At 43.7% G+C, this 18502-nt stretch overlaps 1 protein-coding gene across 1 annotated transcript in view; it reads right to left on the bottom strand.

Moving 5' to 3' along the window:
• Positions 1–426: 426 nt before the first annotated feature.
• LOC134932925 (putative tetratricopeptide repeat protein 41) overlaps positions 427–18502 on the bottom strand; it is a 244185-nt gene continuing 226109 nt past the window's right edge. The window contains exons 13-16 of the mRNA XM_063927785.1: positions 12602–12751; positions 11733–11866; positions 5200–5323; positions 427–1228 (exon numbers count right to left, since the gene is read on the bottom strand). Coding sequence (XP_063783855.1) covers positions 601–1228; positions 5200–5323; positions 11733–11866; positions 12602–12751 — 1036 coding nt within the window. The 3' untranslated portion in view covers positions 427–600. The remainder of the gene's footprint in view (positions 1229–5199; positions 5324–11732; positions 11867–12601; positions 12752–18502) is intronic.

Raw genomic sequence — 18502 nt, 5'->3', positions numbered from 1 at the left:
TACTGCAGATAGTCGCTGGGGATCCACCGATTAATATACTTTCATAGTTTGTGGGGGAATGGTATGAGGTAAGGATTGGGAATTGGGCAGCCTCTCTTCCGCTCTAAATCCCTACTTCAGCAAATTGTTAAATTTACTGGATTAAATTGCAGCTGTATATACACAGGACATGACCTCAGAATATGTGTACATCTGGAGGTCACTCAATGTATTATTACTCATACCTTTGCTGTTTGACATATATTAATAGTCCGTTTTACAATTTTAGGTACTTCTTGTATACATTTGATTGAATTACTGCTGCATACTATGAGATGCAAATGTATTACATATTGTGCAGACTCTGTTTTCAATAAAGCTTTATTTAAAAAAAGTATTATTTTGATTTAAAAAAAAATAAACTGTAACTTATTTTAATTTGTGCTACAGTAACCACAAGCAGAATTACATAGAAAACAAACATTTTACAGCCAACAAACCATAAAAATAAACTTTTTTTTATTAAAACAAGCTAATCTTTCAAACTGATTACCGTACACCTATGCTTGTTCACTATGTAGCCCTTAGTACAAGTTATCGATGCAAATTCCTACATACTACCTACTTCATAATGTTTTTCCAGCCAAGTTCGATCTCTTTGCGCACTTGATGTCTCTTGGGTGGAAAAGGTGTCTGAGGCGTCGGATAACGTCCAGGGACGTGGTACCAGGCAGACTTATGGACTAATTTGAAACATTCAGATTTTGAGACTGGTCTACTAAGATAAACTAAAGATAAAATATCACTGAGGGGGCCTGACATAGATGTCTGACACACACTGCCTGGGCGAGAGTATAGGGTACTTGGCAAGAAGCTTATTCCTGAAGCAGGCCTTTTTCCAATACATTTTGATATTGGGCACATTAAGGCTGTTTCTGAATTAGTATCTTGATGCCACGCGTATTCTTCTTCTTCGTTATATTTTAGTTTGCTGTTCTTAAGAAGGATTGTGTGGGCAGAGTGGGCTCTCCTGTTACTGTGCCTCAACACAAAGTCATCAGTTCCATTGTCAATTAAGGAGTGTAAAGCCTCAGGAGATTTTCTGAGAAATTCAGTATCAAGGTGGCATACTGTTGGGTGAACATTAAAAAATCTCCTGTGGGCAATCGCACTTGTATTTCTGGGCTGGTTTTCAACTCCCGAAAGTACTAGCACTTTGCTTCTGCTGTTTTTGAATGCCTTCAGAGAGCTGAAAATCAAGATAAAAAGAAATACACGTGAAATAATGCAATACTGGAAGCATTATCCAGCCCATCAGTTAATGAACAAGATTAAAGTGGACCTACCATTTAGAAACATTGGAGGCAGTTATATGTATACTGACCATATGTAAATAAATGTAAATTTATCTTATGATTTCAATAAGAACTTGTGATATAAGGCACGGAATTTGTAGTGATTTTGTAGGCTAAATATTGCTTCACCCAACAACAACTATGTGTAAGCAAAGACTTAACTGAAATAAACTAAAGCCAATATAATGCACTCAAAATAATTATCTAATCTTACAGTAGAATAAACTCTCAGATTAGATTCCGCTCCGTATAGGTTCAACAACAAACTTTATAAAACTGGTGCAAAGGTGGTGTTGCTCAACCAGGTTCAAACTGCAATATTTCTAGAGAAATGTTTCTGATTTCAGGTAATTATAACAAGTAGCTTCAAAAGCTCACAAGCAACAATAACTACAGACAGATCTGGTACCTTGAATATTTGGTTTTTTTTTTGTGCTTTTAGCTGTACCTCCCAAACAGGGTCCTGCAGCCAGACAGGAGACCCATAAACTGGCTAGTGTGCTCTTACATAGTACACTTAAATATGAAAAACTGACTTAGCAGGGTCTATTACATACCTCCCAACATGACCCTCTCCAGGAGGGACAGAATGCTCTGCTTCTGGACTTCCCTCTTAATGTATGATTGCCAGCACCTGTGCTGAAACACCTTTCTTATCCATTAACCTGTCCCAAACAGGTGCCGGCAATCATAAATTAAGAGAAAAGTCCAGAAGCAGAGCATTCTGTCCCTCCTGGAGAGGGTCACGTTGGGAGGTATGCTATTACCAAGCAAAATCTCATAATCGCATAATGCCACTGTCAGTATAGTGACAGGCAGCATCCCGTCTGCTGGGATATCATATGTATTCCATACCGGCTACTGCCAGTTGCAGGCTGTGGGGGACTTTGGTATGTGCAAAACCAACCTGGTTTTGCTGCTTTAAAAATATGGGAAGACTCGTACAGCCTGCAACCCAGCAGGCTATTAAATTTCACTCCTCGTGCACTTAGCGATATGTCATGCATTGGATGTACGAACGACATATCGTTTAGTATGTACTCAACATTACTCACATATTCAAGTATTAGATCTGTTTGCACCAAAACTAATCAAAATGTTCAACAATATCTAAATAACAAACCAAACCTATTACATTTGATAGTTTATACTGTAGACTTCACACGGGCTGCATATATATAATAACTGGCGTTGGCCTGTCCTGCCTCAGTCATGTGCAGTGAGAGGGGGCACAGTGGAGGCGTTCTGGCCATTTATTCAGTTGCAGTACTTAATAACTTTTGATATTTAAGTTTAATGCACATTTTTTATTCATAGCACTTCTTATATTATTGTTGTAGTTTTGCAGTTTTAAAGTAACTTCAACCCTGGGATAGGCTTTGGATCATTGTGCTAAATATTTCTCCCCAAATGGCTTCTACAGTCTAAACCCACATTACTCCATCTCTACATCTGAAGTGATCTTGATATACTTGTCTTACATATTTTGGCATCTTGAAATATACTCATGGTGAAGTTTTCTTTATAAAATATGTTTTCATTGTCCCTCAGCCCAGATTAATAAAATAACTTTATATTTATTAACAATTATTTCTAAAGCACCTATATATTCCACAGTGCTTTATAGAGAAGATTTATTTATACATATTTAGTCCTTTTCCCAGGGGAGCTTACAAACTAGATTTCTTACTATACAAACTATTGTTAACTTGAAGCAAACTCCACACAGATAGGATCCTGGTTGAAACTGTGGGCCTAATTTAGAGTTGATCGCAGCAGCAAATTTGTTAGCAGTTGGGTAAAACCATGTGCACTGCAATGGGGGGGAGGGGGCGGAGCGGCCAGATGTAACATGTGCAGAGAGAGTTAGATTTGGGTGGGGTGTGTTCAATCTGAAATCTAAATTGCAGTGTAAAAATAAAGCAGCCAGTATTTACCCTGCACAGAAACAAAATAACCCACCCAAATCTGACTCTCTCTGCAAATGTTATATCTGCCCCCCCCCCCCCCCTGCAATGCACGTGGTTTTGCCCAACTGCTAACAAATTTGCTGCTACGATCAACTCTGAATTACCCCCAGAATGCATTACTCCATTGCTATGAGGATGCAATGCTAACCATTGTGCCACTATGCTCAGTAAGGTGTATGATCATTTTTCAGTTCATAATGTTTTAACACTGTAGCACGTTATTTTGTTTAGTATACTAGCCTCAACATCAGATATAAACTTTTCTTACCTGTACATCTGCCTGTATTTCTTATTAATATGGTAATTCTACTTCAGACACACAGGTTTTTTTTTAAACAGGGACACTGTGTACATAATTAATGTATACACAAAATAATTGTTATTCAGATTTTTGCCAGTGTGTTGTGCATTGTACTGTCGTCTTATGTGTTTTTATGAGTTTTTACTCTCTTTTTGCTACACTTCATTTTACATCTTATGCGTTACCTGATTTGGAGGGTATCCGGTCTTTAGGTGGACAGCACTTAGGTCAACACTCATTAGGTTGACCACTATTGGTTGACATGCATTAGGCTGACGTGGTAACTAGGTCGACATAGCAAAGGTCGACACATGAAAAGGTCGAAAGGAGTTTTTCACATTTTTTTTCCTTAATTTTTTTAACTTTTTCATACCTTACGATCCACGTGGACTACGATTGGGAATAGTAAACTGTGCCAAGCGCAGCGGCGCGAGGCACCTTGCCCAAAGCATGGCGAGTGAATCGATCCATGAGAGGGGACACGGTGCACTAATTGGTATTCCTGGTCACTTTAAGTAGAAAACAACACCCAAAAAATATAAAAAACCCTATGTCAATATTTTTCCATGTCCATGTTGACCATGTCCATGTCGACCTAATGACCGTGTCAACCTATTTCAGGTGTCGACCTAGTCACTGTCGACCAATAGTTGTCGACCTAATGACTGACGACCCTATGATCCACACCCATTTGGAGACAGCAATATTTGCTAATTAAGGGAATAGTAGTAAAATCAAAAGGAAAAACATACAAGGTGCAGGACTTTATACTTGAATACATAGTTGCACGTGGACGTTTTGAAATGTAACAAAGGGCCAGACCCAGAGATGTATGCAAACCCGATGGTTGTGTACATCTTTGATGTTTTGAGATTTGCGCATGTGCAGGATATGCAGAACTGTATATGTTACAATGGTCGCAGACAGTGCCTTTTAAGCTGCAACATACTGGACACGCTGCAGCCATTTGGGGGTGGGGGAGTGTGACGACAACCAGCGTTTCAGAAAAAAGTGTTTTCTGGGCATGCAGAAGTCAGAGGCTGCATCCTTGGACGCAGCTTCACTGGACACGGCTGCATGATAACCCTGGCCATCCTGAGTAATCTGAGGGTTTATGCAGAGTGGTCTGATGCTACGTCTTCTGACACAGCAGAGGATCACAGAAGTCAGCGGAAGGTGACAATTTTCACAAGATGCCTTTGACAACATTGCCATATTATTGCACAGCCACTGCATACATGTCTGTCCATCTCTGAATCAGGCCCGAAGAGACAAAGCACAAAGGAACAGTCTTCTCATGCTTTGTAAATAATCCATGAGAAGAAACATTCAATGTACACCTATGTACCAAAGTCCTAACACTGATTCGATTTTTAATTCATCTTACTTTTTTTTGCATGACACTTTTATTTTGTTTGTTTGTAGCTCTTAAGAAATGTGTTTCTCCCATGAGAAGAAAACGAGCCTCTCGCCCATCCTCATGTAAGCGCTGCTAATAAATCTGCATGGAGTATTCCCATCTAGCCTTCCAATCATGTGACTACACGCATACTAAGTTCAGCTGCACCTTGGATGATGTAAAATACATACTTACAATTGTACTTCACAGCTCAACGGATGTTCAAGACCAACAATGCTGGTTCTGATGTCCAGGGATCTCTGAAGCATTTCTACAGCCTCTTTACTGTTTCCCAAATCACTGTGACATAGTAGCTTTCCTGTTGAAATCGATTACACAAACAGAAACTTAGAATATTTGTTTAGAAAGGTTATTTTGTGCATATCTCATGGGTTATAACTGAACACACATTATGGCACAATGTGATATCACAACATTATGTTAGGTGCTCATAGGCAGGACACGCCAAACCCCTATCACACCACCCAAAGGCAGGGCTGTAAGTACGGGTGGGAGAGCAGTGCCGATGCCAGGTTGCAGAGCTTAGGCAGAGGCATAGTGACTGCCCCATGGCACCTTTATATGGCATGTAAGATGCCTGCTGCCTGACGATGATGCAAATCCTTTCTGTACTTGACCAGAATGTAGGCACCTTAAAGAGGCATTACCATCTAAAGCAGTGAACATTTTTAATTCCCACTAAAGTACTTCCCACTTAAATGGCTGCATATGTCATGGCATACTGTCGACAAAGACTATATAGACAGCTATAGTGTTGACACAAGAATGTCGACATGGTTAAAATGTTGACATTCTACATATTGACACACTTAAAATGCTGACGTATGACATGTCTACATCATCAGAATGGGCCTGACACAAAGGTAGATGCATCTTTGTACGCAGCACAAGAGGTGTCTGAAGAAAAATAATATGTCTTCTGTCATCATCGCAGGTCCAAGCCCCATGTACGATGACATAGCATCGGATCACCTTCACGGCCATCAGTTGTGATGGTCGCAGTCATCTTCCATTTGAGTAAGTCTATGGTTACTCAGAAGGGGCAACGGAACTCTTCCACGGGGCCATGAAAGACACAGATCCTGGCATTGGCACAACTCCAAAATGGGGGAGACACACCCTCATTTTGCAGATGGGTCCCTGATGCCACCCCCGCTCCACCCCTATAATGGCTCAATCATACTGCGGCTTTGCAGCCCTGCAATCTCACAGATAGAAACTGGTGCATGCGCAGTACAGACCCTACGTGTGCGCCTATCTGTAAACATAAAAGTTGTTTGTAAAGCATCGGGTTTATGTACTACTCTGAATTAGATCCAATGTCAAAAATGCAAATATTAAGTTTAGGGTTAATGCTGAAAATAGGAGTCAAAATGTACTCTGTCAACACAGAGAAGCTGTCGACATAATAGATTTGACAGTATGATTGTCGACATTTTCAAAGCTGACAAATCATACTGAGACCCCTGTAACATTGTTTGCTTCCATAAAGCCAATATATAACCACTGTACCTCCATATAGCCTCACATACCATCAGTTAGACAATATGCCTCATACTGCTCCTCTATGTAGCTTCACCTTCTATTACATAGACAATACATATCTCCACAGAGTAAATATGCCTACATAGCACAATAAGCAGGGTATGGTCGTTTTCCTGTAAATGCAACTTAGACCACAACAGAAGCACATATACAGGACCACCAGTGGCAGACATCAAGTGGGCCCCCATTGTGGGTGTATGGCTGCTGGAGAGGGCGTGGCTAAACCCTGTAGTGAACTATGGGGGTCATTCAGAGTTGATCTCTCGCTAGCAGTTTTTAGCAGCCGTGCAAACGCATTGTCGCCACCCACTGGGGAGTGTATTTTAGCTTTTCAGAATTGCGAACGCTTGTTCAGCAGAGCGCCTACAAAATCGTTTTGTGCAAAACAAGAGTAGCCCTGTAGTTACTCTTCGTGTGCGTTGATTCTAACGACGGAGGGACGGCTTTTAACTTGTAATTGCCACAATCTTGACCATTCCTCTAGTCTACCTAATAATAATAATAATTTTATTTATATAGCGCTCTTTCTCCAATAGGACTCAAGGCGATTAACAGATCCATAGCATAATATAGTACAGAAACAATGAAGTACAGAAAAGCTTTTCATAAAATACAGGAGCATGTAGATACTAAAAAGACATTATGGAAATTCTTGAATAAACAGGAAAGTCTTGAGTTTATTTTTGAAGGATTCTATAGTTGGGGCCTCTCGCACTGTGCGGGGAAGTGAGTTCCATAGAGTCGGAGTCACATGGCTAAAAGCTCAACCCCCAAATGAATTACGGGAGATTCTAGGTACTGCTAAAAGTCCTTAATCTACAGATCGCAGTAATCGAGTGCGGCAGTATGGAATAAGAAGCTGCTTCAGATACCTTGGGTCCTGGTCATGTAGTGCTTTGATACTCAGTAAGCCAATCTTGAAGATGATTCACCATCTTACAGGCAGCCAGTGAATGGAGTAGAGGATGGGTGTTATGTGGCTAGAACGGGGCTGGTTGGTTAACAGCCTGGCAGCTGTGTTTTGCACCAGCTGAAAGCGGTGCAATTCTTTTGCTGGGAGACCAAAGTAGAGGGCATTACAGTAGTCTAATCGAGATGATACAAATGCATGTATGACTTTTGGCATATCATCTGAGGGAATTAAGTGCTTGATTCTGGCTATGTTCCTCAGGTGAAAGAATGAGAATTTGATTGTGGCTGATATCTGATGTTTAAGTGTCAAGCCACCATCCAGGACAATGCCAGGATTCCGCACAAGATCAGTGGTTTGTAAATTTGAATCTCCAAGGGGTATATGCAACTGCGGTCAAATTCCCGAAAATGTCGAAAAACGGGACATTTTCGCCAAAAATAAAATAAAAAAAAATCGACAATGCAATTCAGTACTTTCCGTCAAAAAAACGGACTTTCCAAATTCGACTTTTTGAAATTCGAAATTTGTCAAATTCAACATTTCTGCAATGGTACAAATGCGGCAATTCGCCAAAAGTATATTCAATTGAAATTCGACAACAGTGCTTTTAGACAGTAAATTCGTCATTTTCAATCCGCCACACTTTGGTGGCGGAATCTAATAAAAAAAATTTAAAACATGTTTTATTTGGTGTTTTTTTTATTGGTAATAGCATATCTATTTATATTAGAAGGGATTAGGTACTTGGTTTGTCTATCTTGGAGGCACAAGTATTATTTATGTATTTTTAAAAATATATATATTTTTTTAAATGGAATGGTAAAAATCAGAAAAAAAATTGCGTGGGGTCCCCCCTCCTAAGCATAACCAGCCTCGGGCTCTTCGAGCCGGTCCTGGTTCTAAAAATACGGGGGGGGGGGGGGGGGAATGACAGGGGATCCCCCGTATTTTTAAAACCAGCACCGGGCTCTGCGCCTGGTGCTGGTACAAAAAATACGGGGGACAAAAAGAGTAGGGGTCCCCCGTATTTTTTACACCAGCATCGGGCTCCACTAGCTGGACAGATAATGCCACAGCCGGGGGTCACTTTTATACAGCGCCCTGCGGCCGTAGCATTAAATATCCAACTAGTCACCCGTGGCCGGGGTACCCTGGGGGAGTGGGGACACCTTCAATCAAGAGGTCCCCCCCCAGCCACCCAAGGGCCAGGGGTGAAGCCCGAGGCTGTCCCCCCCATCCAAGGGCTGCGGATGGGGGGCTGATAGCCTTGAGAAAATTGAAAGAATATTGTTTTTTCCCAGTAGTACTACAAGTCCCAGCAAGCCTCCCCCGCAAGCTGGTACTTGGAGAACCACAAGTACCAGCATGCGGGAGAAAAACGGGCCCGCTGGTACCCGTAGTTCTACTGGAAAAAAAATACCCAAATAAAAACAGGACACGCACACCGTGATAGTAAAACTTTATTTCACACATGTCGACACATACATACTTACCTATGTTCACATGCCGACCTCTGTCCACTTGTCCAAGTAGAATCCACGTGTACCTGTGAATAAAATTATACTCACCTGATCCAGTGTCCAGATTATAATCCACGTACTTGGCAAAAAAACAAAAACGAACACCCGGACCAAACGGACTGAAAGGGGTCCCATGTTTACACATGGGACCCCTTTCCACGAATGCCGGGACCCCACGTGACTGCTGTCACAGAAAGGTCCCTTCAGCCAATCAGGAAGCGCTACTTCGTGGCACTCACCTGATTGGCTGTATGCGCGTCTGCTGGCAGACAGCGCATCGCACAGCTCCCTCCATTAGTTTCAATGGTGGGAACTTTGCCGTCAGCGGTGGGGTTACCCGCGGTCAGCGGCTGACCGCGGGTGACCTCACCGCTGACCGCAAAGTTCCCACCATTGAATATAATGGAGAGGCTTTGCGATGCGCTGTCTGACAGCTCAGACGCGCATAGCCAATCAGCAGAGTGCCAGGACGTTGCGCTCGCTGATTGGCTGAAGAGACCTTTCTGTGACAGCAGTCACGTGGGGTCTCTGCATTCGGGGAAAGGGGTCCCATGTGTAAACATGGGACCCCTTTCAGTCCGTTTGGTCCGGGTGTTCGGTTTTTTTTTTTGCCAAGTACGTGGATTATAATCTGGACACTGGATCAGGTGAGTATAATTTTATTCACAGGTACACGTGGATTCTACTTGGACAAGTGGACAGAGGTCGGCGTGTGAACATAGGTAAGTATGTGTGTGTCGACATGTGTGAAATAGTTTTACTATCACGGTGTGCGTGTCCTGTTTTTATTTAGGTATTTTTTTTCCAGTAGAACTACAGGTACCAGCGGGCCCGTTTTTCTCCCGCATGCTGGTACTTGTGGTTCTCCAAGTACCAGCTTGCGGGGGAGGCTTGCTGGGACTTGTAGTACTACTGGAAAAACAATATTCTTTCAATTTTCTCAAGGCTATCAGCCCCCCATCCGCAGCCCTTGGATGGGGGGGACAGCCTCGGGCTTCACCCCTGGCCCTTGGGTGGCTGGGGGGGGGACCCCTTGATTGAAGGGGTCCCCACTCCCCCAGGGTACCCCGGCCAGGGGTGACTAGTTGGATATTTAATGCCACGGCCGCAGGGCGCTGTATAAAAGTGACCCCCGGCTGTGGCTTTATCTGTCCAGCTAGTGGAGCCCGATGCTGGTGTAAAAAATACGGGGGACCCCTACTCTTTTTGTCCCCCGTATTTTTTGCACCAGCACCAGGCGCAGAGCCCGGTGCTGGTTTTAAAAATACGGGGGATCCCCTGTCATTTCCCCCCCCCCCGGATTTTTAGAACCAGGACCGGCTCGAAGAGTCTGAGGCTGGTTATGCTTTGGAGGGGGGACCCCACGCAATTTTTTTTTCGGGTTTTTTACCGTTTTTTCCGTTTTTTTAAAAATCGGACCAAAATCCGTCAAATCGGCCGTTTTTCGACAGCGGGACTGTCGAATCCGTTTTTTATTGAATATGTTGAATTCCGGCACCCACTTGCCGGAATTCGACGGTCGAATTGTGTCGAATTAAAAAACGGGCGAAAAATTGCCGCGATTCGCCGCTAATTGCATATACCCCCAAGTGTAAGTCCAGTTGGTTGGCTATGCTGCAGCCTTGTCCTTTGATGTTGCAGTCCTATCATAAGGACCTCTGTTTTATCCGGGTTCAGTCACTGCCAACTGGCACTTGTGTACTCCTGTAGCTCAGCTAGACAGCCATTCAGGGTTGCTATTGGGTTATCAGTGCCCGGAGCAAAGGACAAGTACCTAGATCCTCAATCATTTGTTTTACCCCTCCTTGTGTGTCTACCTTGTTGCATTCCTTTGTGTCATCTGCAAAAAGGCAAACTTTCCCTTTAATGCCATTTGCAATGTCACCAATAAAGATATTAAAAAGCACTGGTCCAAGTACAGATCCCCGAGGTACTCCACTGGTAACATTTCCCTCCTGTGAATGCACTCCATTTAAAACAACTGTTTTCTATCCTGCAACCAAGATCTTATCCATTCAACCATCTTATTAACCAATCCCAAGCTTTCGAGTTTATTTAGCAGTCTGCGATGTGGGACAGTGTCAAAAGCCTTACTAAAGTCTAGATAAGCTGCGGCCCAACCTTTATCTATTACTTTAGTCACACAGTCAAAAAAGTCAATAAGGTTTGTTTGACATGATCTCCATGCTGTTTGGGATCCTGAAATTTCTAGATACAACTCTTCCTTTTAAGAGTGTTTCCATCAATTTCCCTACTACTGATGTAAGGAAAGGCTCACTGGTAAACTCCCTTAAGGTTTTATCACATATTGTAATATACTGTATGAGTGTGCGGTGAGGGGTGGCAACAGTGAGGCTATGGGGTGTAAATCCTTGCCTTCAGGTTTACAGCAGTCACTTTAAATAAAGGCCACGGATATAATAAACATGCTGTAATTCATTACAAAGCAATTATAAGTAGCATTCTCCAGAAATGATTAACCCAAATCTATCAGAACTTACATTTTGCATACGGTTTCTTAAGATTTGTGCCCTGACAGCTAGATTGCCAGACAAACCCCTAAGAGAACATTCTGCCCTGGCATTGCTTAGGACATTGTGTTCTGTAGAATTAATTTTCTGGTGAGAGTTACTTGTTTTTCATTATTTCCAGAGAATAAATGCTAATGAGGCCACAAGGCCAAGAGTCACATGATTCATAATGTCTTCTATAGTCCTCATTAGCATTACCTGCCTTAAGCAACGTATTGCTGAGACTTAGTCTGAGATTCTGCCTAATTTCCGGGGATGAGGAATATTTTTCAGTGTCTTCTTTGATTTTTATAACACTCTTATAGTATTCAAGTGCATGTAACCTTTGGGAACTGAAAAGACAAGGACATTGAACAAGCATTAGATAAGTCATTAAATGGTGCTAAGACTGATCAGTAGTGATATAAGATATGTCACTCCTGCCTATTATGGCAATCATTATTAAAATACAATTGCCCTTTACACAGACAGAGTTAACAAGCGTCACCTTAGTTGAAGAGCCACTATATAATAAAGCAGCACACCATATAGAATGCAGGTTGGTTACAGGATGCCGGCGATTGGGACGCTGGTGGTCAAATGACTGACAGCGGAATCCTGATGTACAGAATCCCGACACCTGCTAGGCAAGTATTTTAACCCTCCCCCCCGCAGCCTAACCCTAACTGCTCCTCCCCCTCCGCAGCCTAACCCTTGCCTCCCCTATACTGCCTAAACCTAACCTAACCAGCCCTGGCATACATATGTTCAGGATGCCGACAGTCGGGATTCTGGCGTCGGCATTGTGACCAGTGTTGGGATTCTGACTGCCAGCATCCCGAACGCCAGTAAGCCGAACGCATCCCTAGCGGGTTCATTGGCTTCTGACAAACAACCCTAGTGTGTATGTGTGTCTCTGTTTTAGGGGAATACACATTGTAAGCTCTGCTGGCGCAGGGACTGATGAGAATGACCAGCATTCCCTGTACAGGCACTATATATGCCTTACAGGGAATACTGATACACTATATAAATAATTGTTAATAAATAATAAGATTCTATAAAACACTCCACAGTAGTGTCCTTACTAGTTGCTGGTTTGCGGATGACTTTGTATGTCAGCAATGTACTCCTGGACCTCTCCACAGAGAATGTGGTTCTTGCCGTACAGTTTGCTTCTGATATCCAAACATTCATCTAAGTATTTCTCTGATTCAATCAAGTCACCGACAGAAAATCTGAAACAATAAAATGTACTATAATAATGTGTGTGTCTAAGGCTTGATATAAAACTGCTCTCAGAAACCTTACTTACATTTCCTTCCAATCCAATGCAGGAACAGAGACTTGTTTCATTGCAGTTTTATGAAAAGTGACAGCAACTGCTGGGTTTCCACTTACACGTTATATAGGGGAATATTTACCAACAACCACATATAAAATGTGCTATGAAAATCATACCCCAACTTGCAATGGCGCACAGGGACAGAGGGTGTCATTCTGACCCGTTCGCACGCTGCTGTTTTTAGCAGCGGTGCAAACGGGTCGGTTCTGCGCATGCGCGGCGGCCGCAATGCGCAGGCGCGTCGTTGCCCAGCGACGGCCGTCGCTGGGCAACGACAAGAAGAACGAAGAAAGCGATCGTTGCCGCGATCGCAAGAAGATTGACAGGAGGAAGGCATTCCGGAGCATCAACTGACCGTTTTCTGGGAGTGGTGCGGAAAACGCAGGCGTGTCCAGGCGTTTGGAGGATGGATGTCTGACGTCAATTCCGGGACCTGCAATGCTGGATTCATCACACAGGGTAAGTAACTCTTACCCTGGTCTTGTTCTACACAAAACTTTTTTTTGCATAGCAGGGCTGCACAAGCGTTCGCAGCCTTGCTATGCAAAAAAAACCCTCCCCCATAGGTGGCGTCTAGTTGATCGCACGGACAGCAAAAAGTTTGACTCGAAATGACCCCCATAGTTGTCCTGGCAAAGGGCTAGAAGAAATGAGATAGCTACCCCGGTCACTTTGCTTCTGGGTTGGAACCTGTGGCCATAGACCCAACCCCTGACTACTCTTTCTTTGTTGCCTAATGCTGTCGCTAGCTCTCCATGGTCAAAACCAAAAATGCATCACACCAATAAAAAATATATAGATCATAGTGAGGCTTACAATACTATCCCTTAAACTGCGACACTCATGAATTACACAGGTTCTGTGGCAGGCTGACTACATGCCTAAATTTTACCTGATTTTTTTTTTTTTTTTTTTAAACAAATGCTATTAAATTTCAAGTACTAAACACAGAACATTCACTGGTTATAAGATATGGTACACATTACCCCTTTCACATCGCAAACCCGGGTCAGAAACGGGATTTGAGCATGGCTCCAACCCGGCTCCGACCTGGGTAAAAGACATTCACATCGCAATATTGACCTGGGTTATTCCCAGGTTATTGCCGTGTTGGTGTCTTTTTGCTCAACCGGGGTTACCCATGTTAAAACCAGTGTGATGTCATTTTCAAAGGACTTGATTGGTTTCCCAGTTTTCTACAAGAAAGGGAGGGGCTGGGGAATGCTCACAGTGCAGCAATCATGGCCGACAAAGCACATGTCACAGGACAGAGCCCGGAATTCATGATTGTCTCAGCTGTACTGCTGCTGGATTCAGGCTGTGAGAGGTTATTACAGCTTCTTCTGCAGCTATTTAACAAGACGGAGGAGGTTGAATTTTTTGTCTGAAAGGGATATTTCGCGGGGACAATATCTGCATAGGAGGAGATCTCTCATAACAGAATCGGTATCGACTATCCTGAACCTCCACCTCTCTTCTGACCGAAGATTGTGGTCCAGAGAAAGGCATCATGGACAAGCGTTCATGCACAGCATCCTTAATTTTCAGGATATCCAGTGGAAGTCACACTTCAGGATGTCACGGCAGACCTTCCATTATCTCTTGGATCTATTGATCCCAACACTCGCTAGGCAGACCACAAACTTCCGCACATTCATAGAGCCAAGTAGGAGGCTAGCGATAGCATTGTGGTGGTAAGCCACTCCCGGTGAATATCGCACCCTGTCGTGCCTATTTGGTGTGGGCATATCAACAGTGTTCAACATCATTTATGAAGTCACACGGGCACTGGTGCAAAGCCTATACCATCGATTTAATTGTCTACCCCAAGGACAGCGCTTACAGGACACCATAAATGGTTTCAAGACCCACGGATATCCTCAATGCTCAGGTGCAATTGATGGTAACCACATTCCTATCATAGCCCCTCACGATAACCATGCTGATTATTACAACCGAAAAGGATGGCACTCCATAGTTTTACAGGCTGTGGTGGATCATAAATATTTTTTTTTTATTTTTTTTTTTACATTTATCTTTCTACATTTCCGAACTAATTTTTTTTTTGTTTCCCAGCTTCATAGATGTATTTATCGGTTGGCCTGGACGGGCACATAATGCTCGGGTACTTGCCAATTCAGAACTGTTTCGGCTGGCAGAGGAAAAGCAAGGTGGCTGGCTTTTCCCTAGGGTGGTAAGTACATTTTCATTTTTTTTATTATGTTATTATAGCTGGCCCTGTTGTTCATACATATCTATGATGTCCTGAGCATTAAAATAGGGGGGTAATGTTTCCTAAAGAACGTGATTCCATCATTGCACCCAAATATTATTTAATCTTACCCGCAAATGCCAACACCCCCTCTGTGGTCACCAGTCTGCCCCTAACGGAGGAATCTGCTCCTATTCCTAATGTATTTTTTTTACTCTTTGTTTAGAACTCTAAAACAGTTGATGGAGTGGAAGTACCAGTCCATATAATTGGGGATGCAGCTTACCCCTTGAGAAGATAGTTGATGAAGGGGTTCACACAACACGGTCAGCTGACCCCAACCCAGATAAGATATACTCACACCCTAAGTTCCGCCAGAATGGTTGTAGAAAATGCGTTCAGCAGGTTGAAAGGTTGTTGGCGTTATCTTTTGAAAAGGAACGATGTGAACCTTTTGATTATGCCTAACATTGTGGCAGCATGCTGTATACTGAATAATCTCTGCGTGTTTAGGAGGGAGGAATTCCTACCGGAGTGGACAGTAAAGGACTCTGAATGTGTCTATCCTGCACTTGATACGGAGTCATATTTGGGTGACCATGCAGCAAGTGCGGAACAAATTAGGGCTGCAATAATGGGCAACTTTTCATCTTTGTTGGTTTAAATGTTTTTTAGTTTGTTATAGGTTCCCAAAAATATTTATTGCCATTCAATTTCTGTGCCCATGTTCAACTGCTATTGTGTTTTACACTTTGTTTTTTTGTTGTTGAAAAATTACATTTCAGTAGGTTTACAAAACAGGTGTGACACCTTTTTCCTTTATTAAAAACAAGCTCTGTAAATACCAAATAACAATACTATGTTAATATATACCATATTATTAATGTTTTACGGTTTTTCTAAAATATAAGAACAACAACAAGTCAGCAAATACTCAGGTAACATAAATAAAAACCTTTGAGATTAAGGTAAATTTTGATACACCAGAGCATTAGAGTCTACCGGCCTCTTTGTAGGGGGTGGTTGGGGATGACTATAGTCATACGGTGCTGGGTACGGTGCAGGATTGAAATGGGGATACGAGTGACTGTATTGTGGAGGCATATTATGTGGGTGCCCTCGTTGACTTTGGCTACCCTCTGTCGCTCACGTGCATCTCTGTTATTTTCCGCCTGCATGTCTGTAAGGGATGCGGTCAAGATGCCGCCGGCCGGAATTCTGGCGGTCGAAATACCGACGCCGGAATCCCGACCGCCACAATCCCGACCGCCACAATCCCGACATATTCTCCCTCCGTGGGTGTCCACGACACCCATAGAGGGAGAATATAATAGTGTGCCGAGCGTAGCGAGGCACAGTGCCCGCAGCGTGGCGAGCGAAGCGAGCCCGCAAGGGGCTGCGTTCCGCTCGCCACCCCTGTCGGGATTGTGTGGTCGGGATTCCGGCGTCGGGATTTCAACTGCCGGGATTCCGGCCGGCGGCATTTAGTACTGATCCCGTCTGTAATATGATCCAAAAAATTGTTCTGAATGGCTTGTTCTGCTGCCAGGAAACGGTCCATGTGAGCATCTTCCCTGGCTGCCATGGCTTCGTCCATTTGCTCAAGCTTATCCAACAGAACAGTCGTCATGGCTTTGGCTGCCTGTTCTGTCTTGTTAGGCCTTCTCCTGCATGGCGGTACAGTATATACTGTGGGCGCAAGAGATCAAAAATCTCTTAACAAATGTGAATTGCAGTGAGGCTATAAAAAAACTGCAGTGATGATAGCAAGTGTGTCTGTGGTCTCCTCCCACCTACACACTGCATGCACTGCAACATTAATAATTTTTTATATTATTTTAGTTGTAATTCATCTCCAATTACTTTTGAATGTTTTATTATTTGGCCACTTTCTACACGTTTTCTCTGGCATATACATCGGAATCAGGTGACAAGTAGCCAAATAATAAGAAAAGTGTATGTCCAGATTTTGTTGAAAATATATAATCGTTAACTTACATGATCCTCGTAAAGGCTGCGTTGGGGTTGTTGATGTTGGGGTTGTTGCGGCCACACTAGGTTCAGGTTGTATCCCCTCAGCCACCTGTGTTGTGGGCAACACACCGGCTTCTTCTTCCATCAGCAGTGGATCATCCGCCATGGGTGTAGGCTCATCCACAAACAATGCAGGTGACGGTGGCAGAGATGACTGTGCCTCTGGGGTCACTATAGGAGGAAGGGGCTCTGCAGCACAGGCATGGCTAGTTTCAGCGGCAGCCAGAGTGGATGACAATGTCACAGGGCTGCTTAATGCGATATGGCCAAATGCATGGGCACACAGCTCAAAATACTGCCAATCCATGCGGGCAGCAACACTCCAGTTCCTATTGTGGTCGTTAACCTTGTGATATTGTTTCTTGAGTGCCTTCAAGTTATTGACCACCTGCTGTTGGGACCTAATAAAACCTGATGCTGCAAGCATTTTACTGATGTTGTGATATGTTATTGTATCCCTGACTGTACCCGTTATCTGCCTGCGTATTTCCTCTTCACCCCTGATCCGCAGCAACTCCCTGACTTCCTCATCACTCCAGTTTGCCATGGCTAATGAGGTCCAAAGGAGTGCATAACTAGGTCCAAAGGAGTGCAGAACTGGTCCAAAGGAGTGCAGAACTGGTCCAAAGGAGTGCAGAACTGTGCAGATTGCTTTCCAACACATGTGCTCACAGTGCAGTACAGTAAACAGACCTCAGCTAACTGGAAACAACCAATCAGCGCTATATCTTCAGAGGTGAGTCGAATATCCTGGGACTGTAGCTTTTTAGTGCACAATAATCTGGGTCCGACACGTGTTCAACTCTTCTTTTAACCAAGGTTGAAATACTGATTTGGACATCCCGGGATATTCAGTTTGGCGCTTTCACACTGCACCTCGACCCGGGTCGACTCGGCAACAACCCGGTAAAAAGCGGGGTTATTTTGGTGATGTGAAAGGGGTAATATAGTATCACAGCAAACCATAAAATCAAAGAACATGAAGAAAAAGTGCATACCTCCCAACTTTGTCCCCTTTGAAAGCGGGACACACGCGCGCTCCCGAAAAAGGGGCGTGGCCTAAGTTAAAGGGGCGTGGCTTCGCGGGAGGACCCGCTATCGCGAGCCACGCCCCCGTTTTCGTCACTGAGGGGGCATGCCCAGCGCTCTGTGAGCCGCTGGCATGCCCCCTCTCCCTCTGACTTCAGTGAATAGACGCTGTGCGCATGCGCACAGCGTCTGTTCACCGCTGCTCTGCTAAGCAGGGCAGCGACAGATAGAGCCTCCCAACTGCCCCCCCCCCACTGCGGGACACTGCGGCCCGCGGGTGGGACAGCGGGACAGTCCCCAAAAAACGGGACTGTCCCGCGAAAATCGGGACAGTTGGGAGGTATGAAAAGTGTAATCACTTTAGTGAAA

The sequence above is a fragment of the Pseudophryne corroboree genome, chromosome 6, assembly GCF_028390025.1.
Source record: "Pseudophryne corroboree isolate aPseCor3 chromosome 6, aPseCor3.hap2, whole genome shotgun sequence".
Lineage (NCBI taxonomy): Eukaryota > Metazoa > Chordata > Amphibia > Anura > Myobatrachidae > Pseudophryne > Pseudophryne corroboree.
Note: the sequence above shows the minus strand (reverse complement) of the source record. Positions and strands in the feature narration are given on the sequence as shown.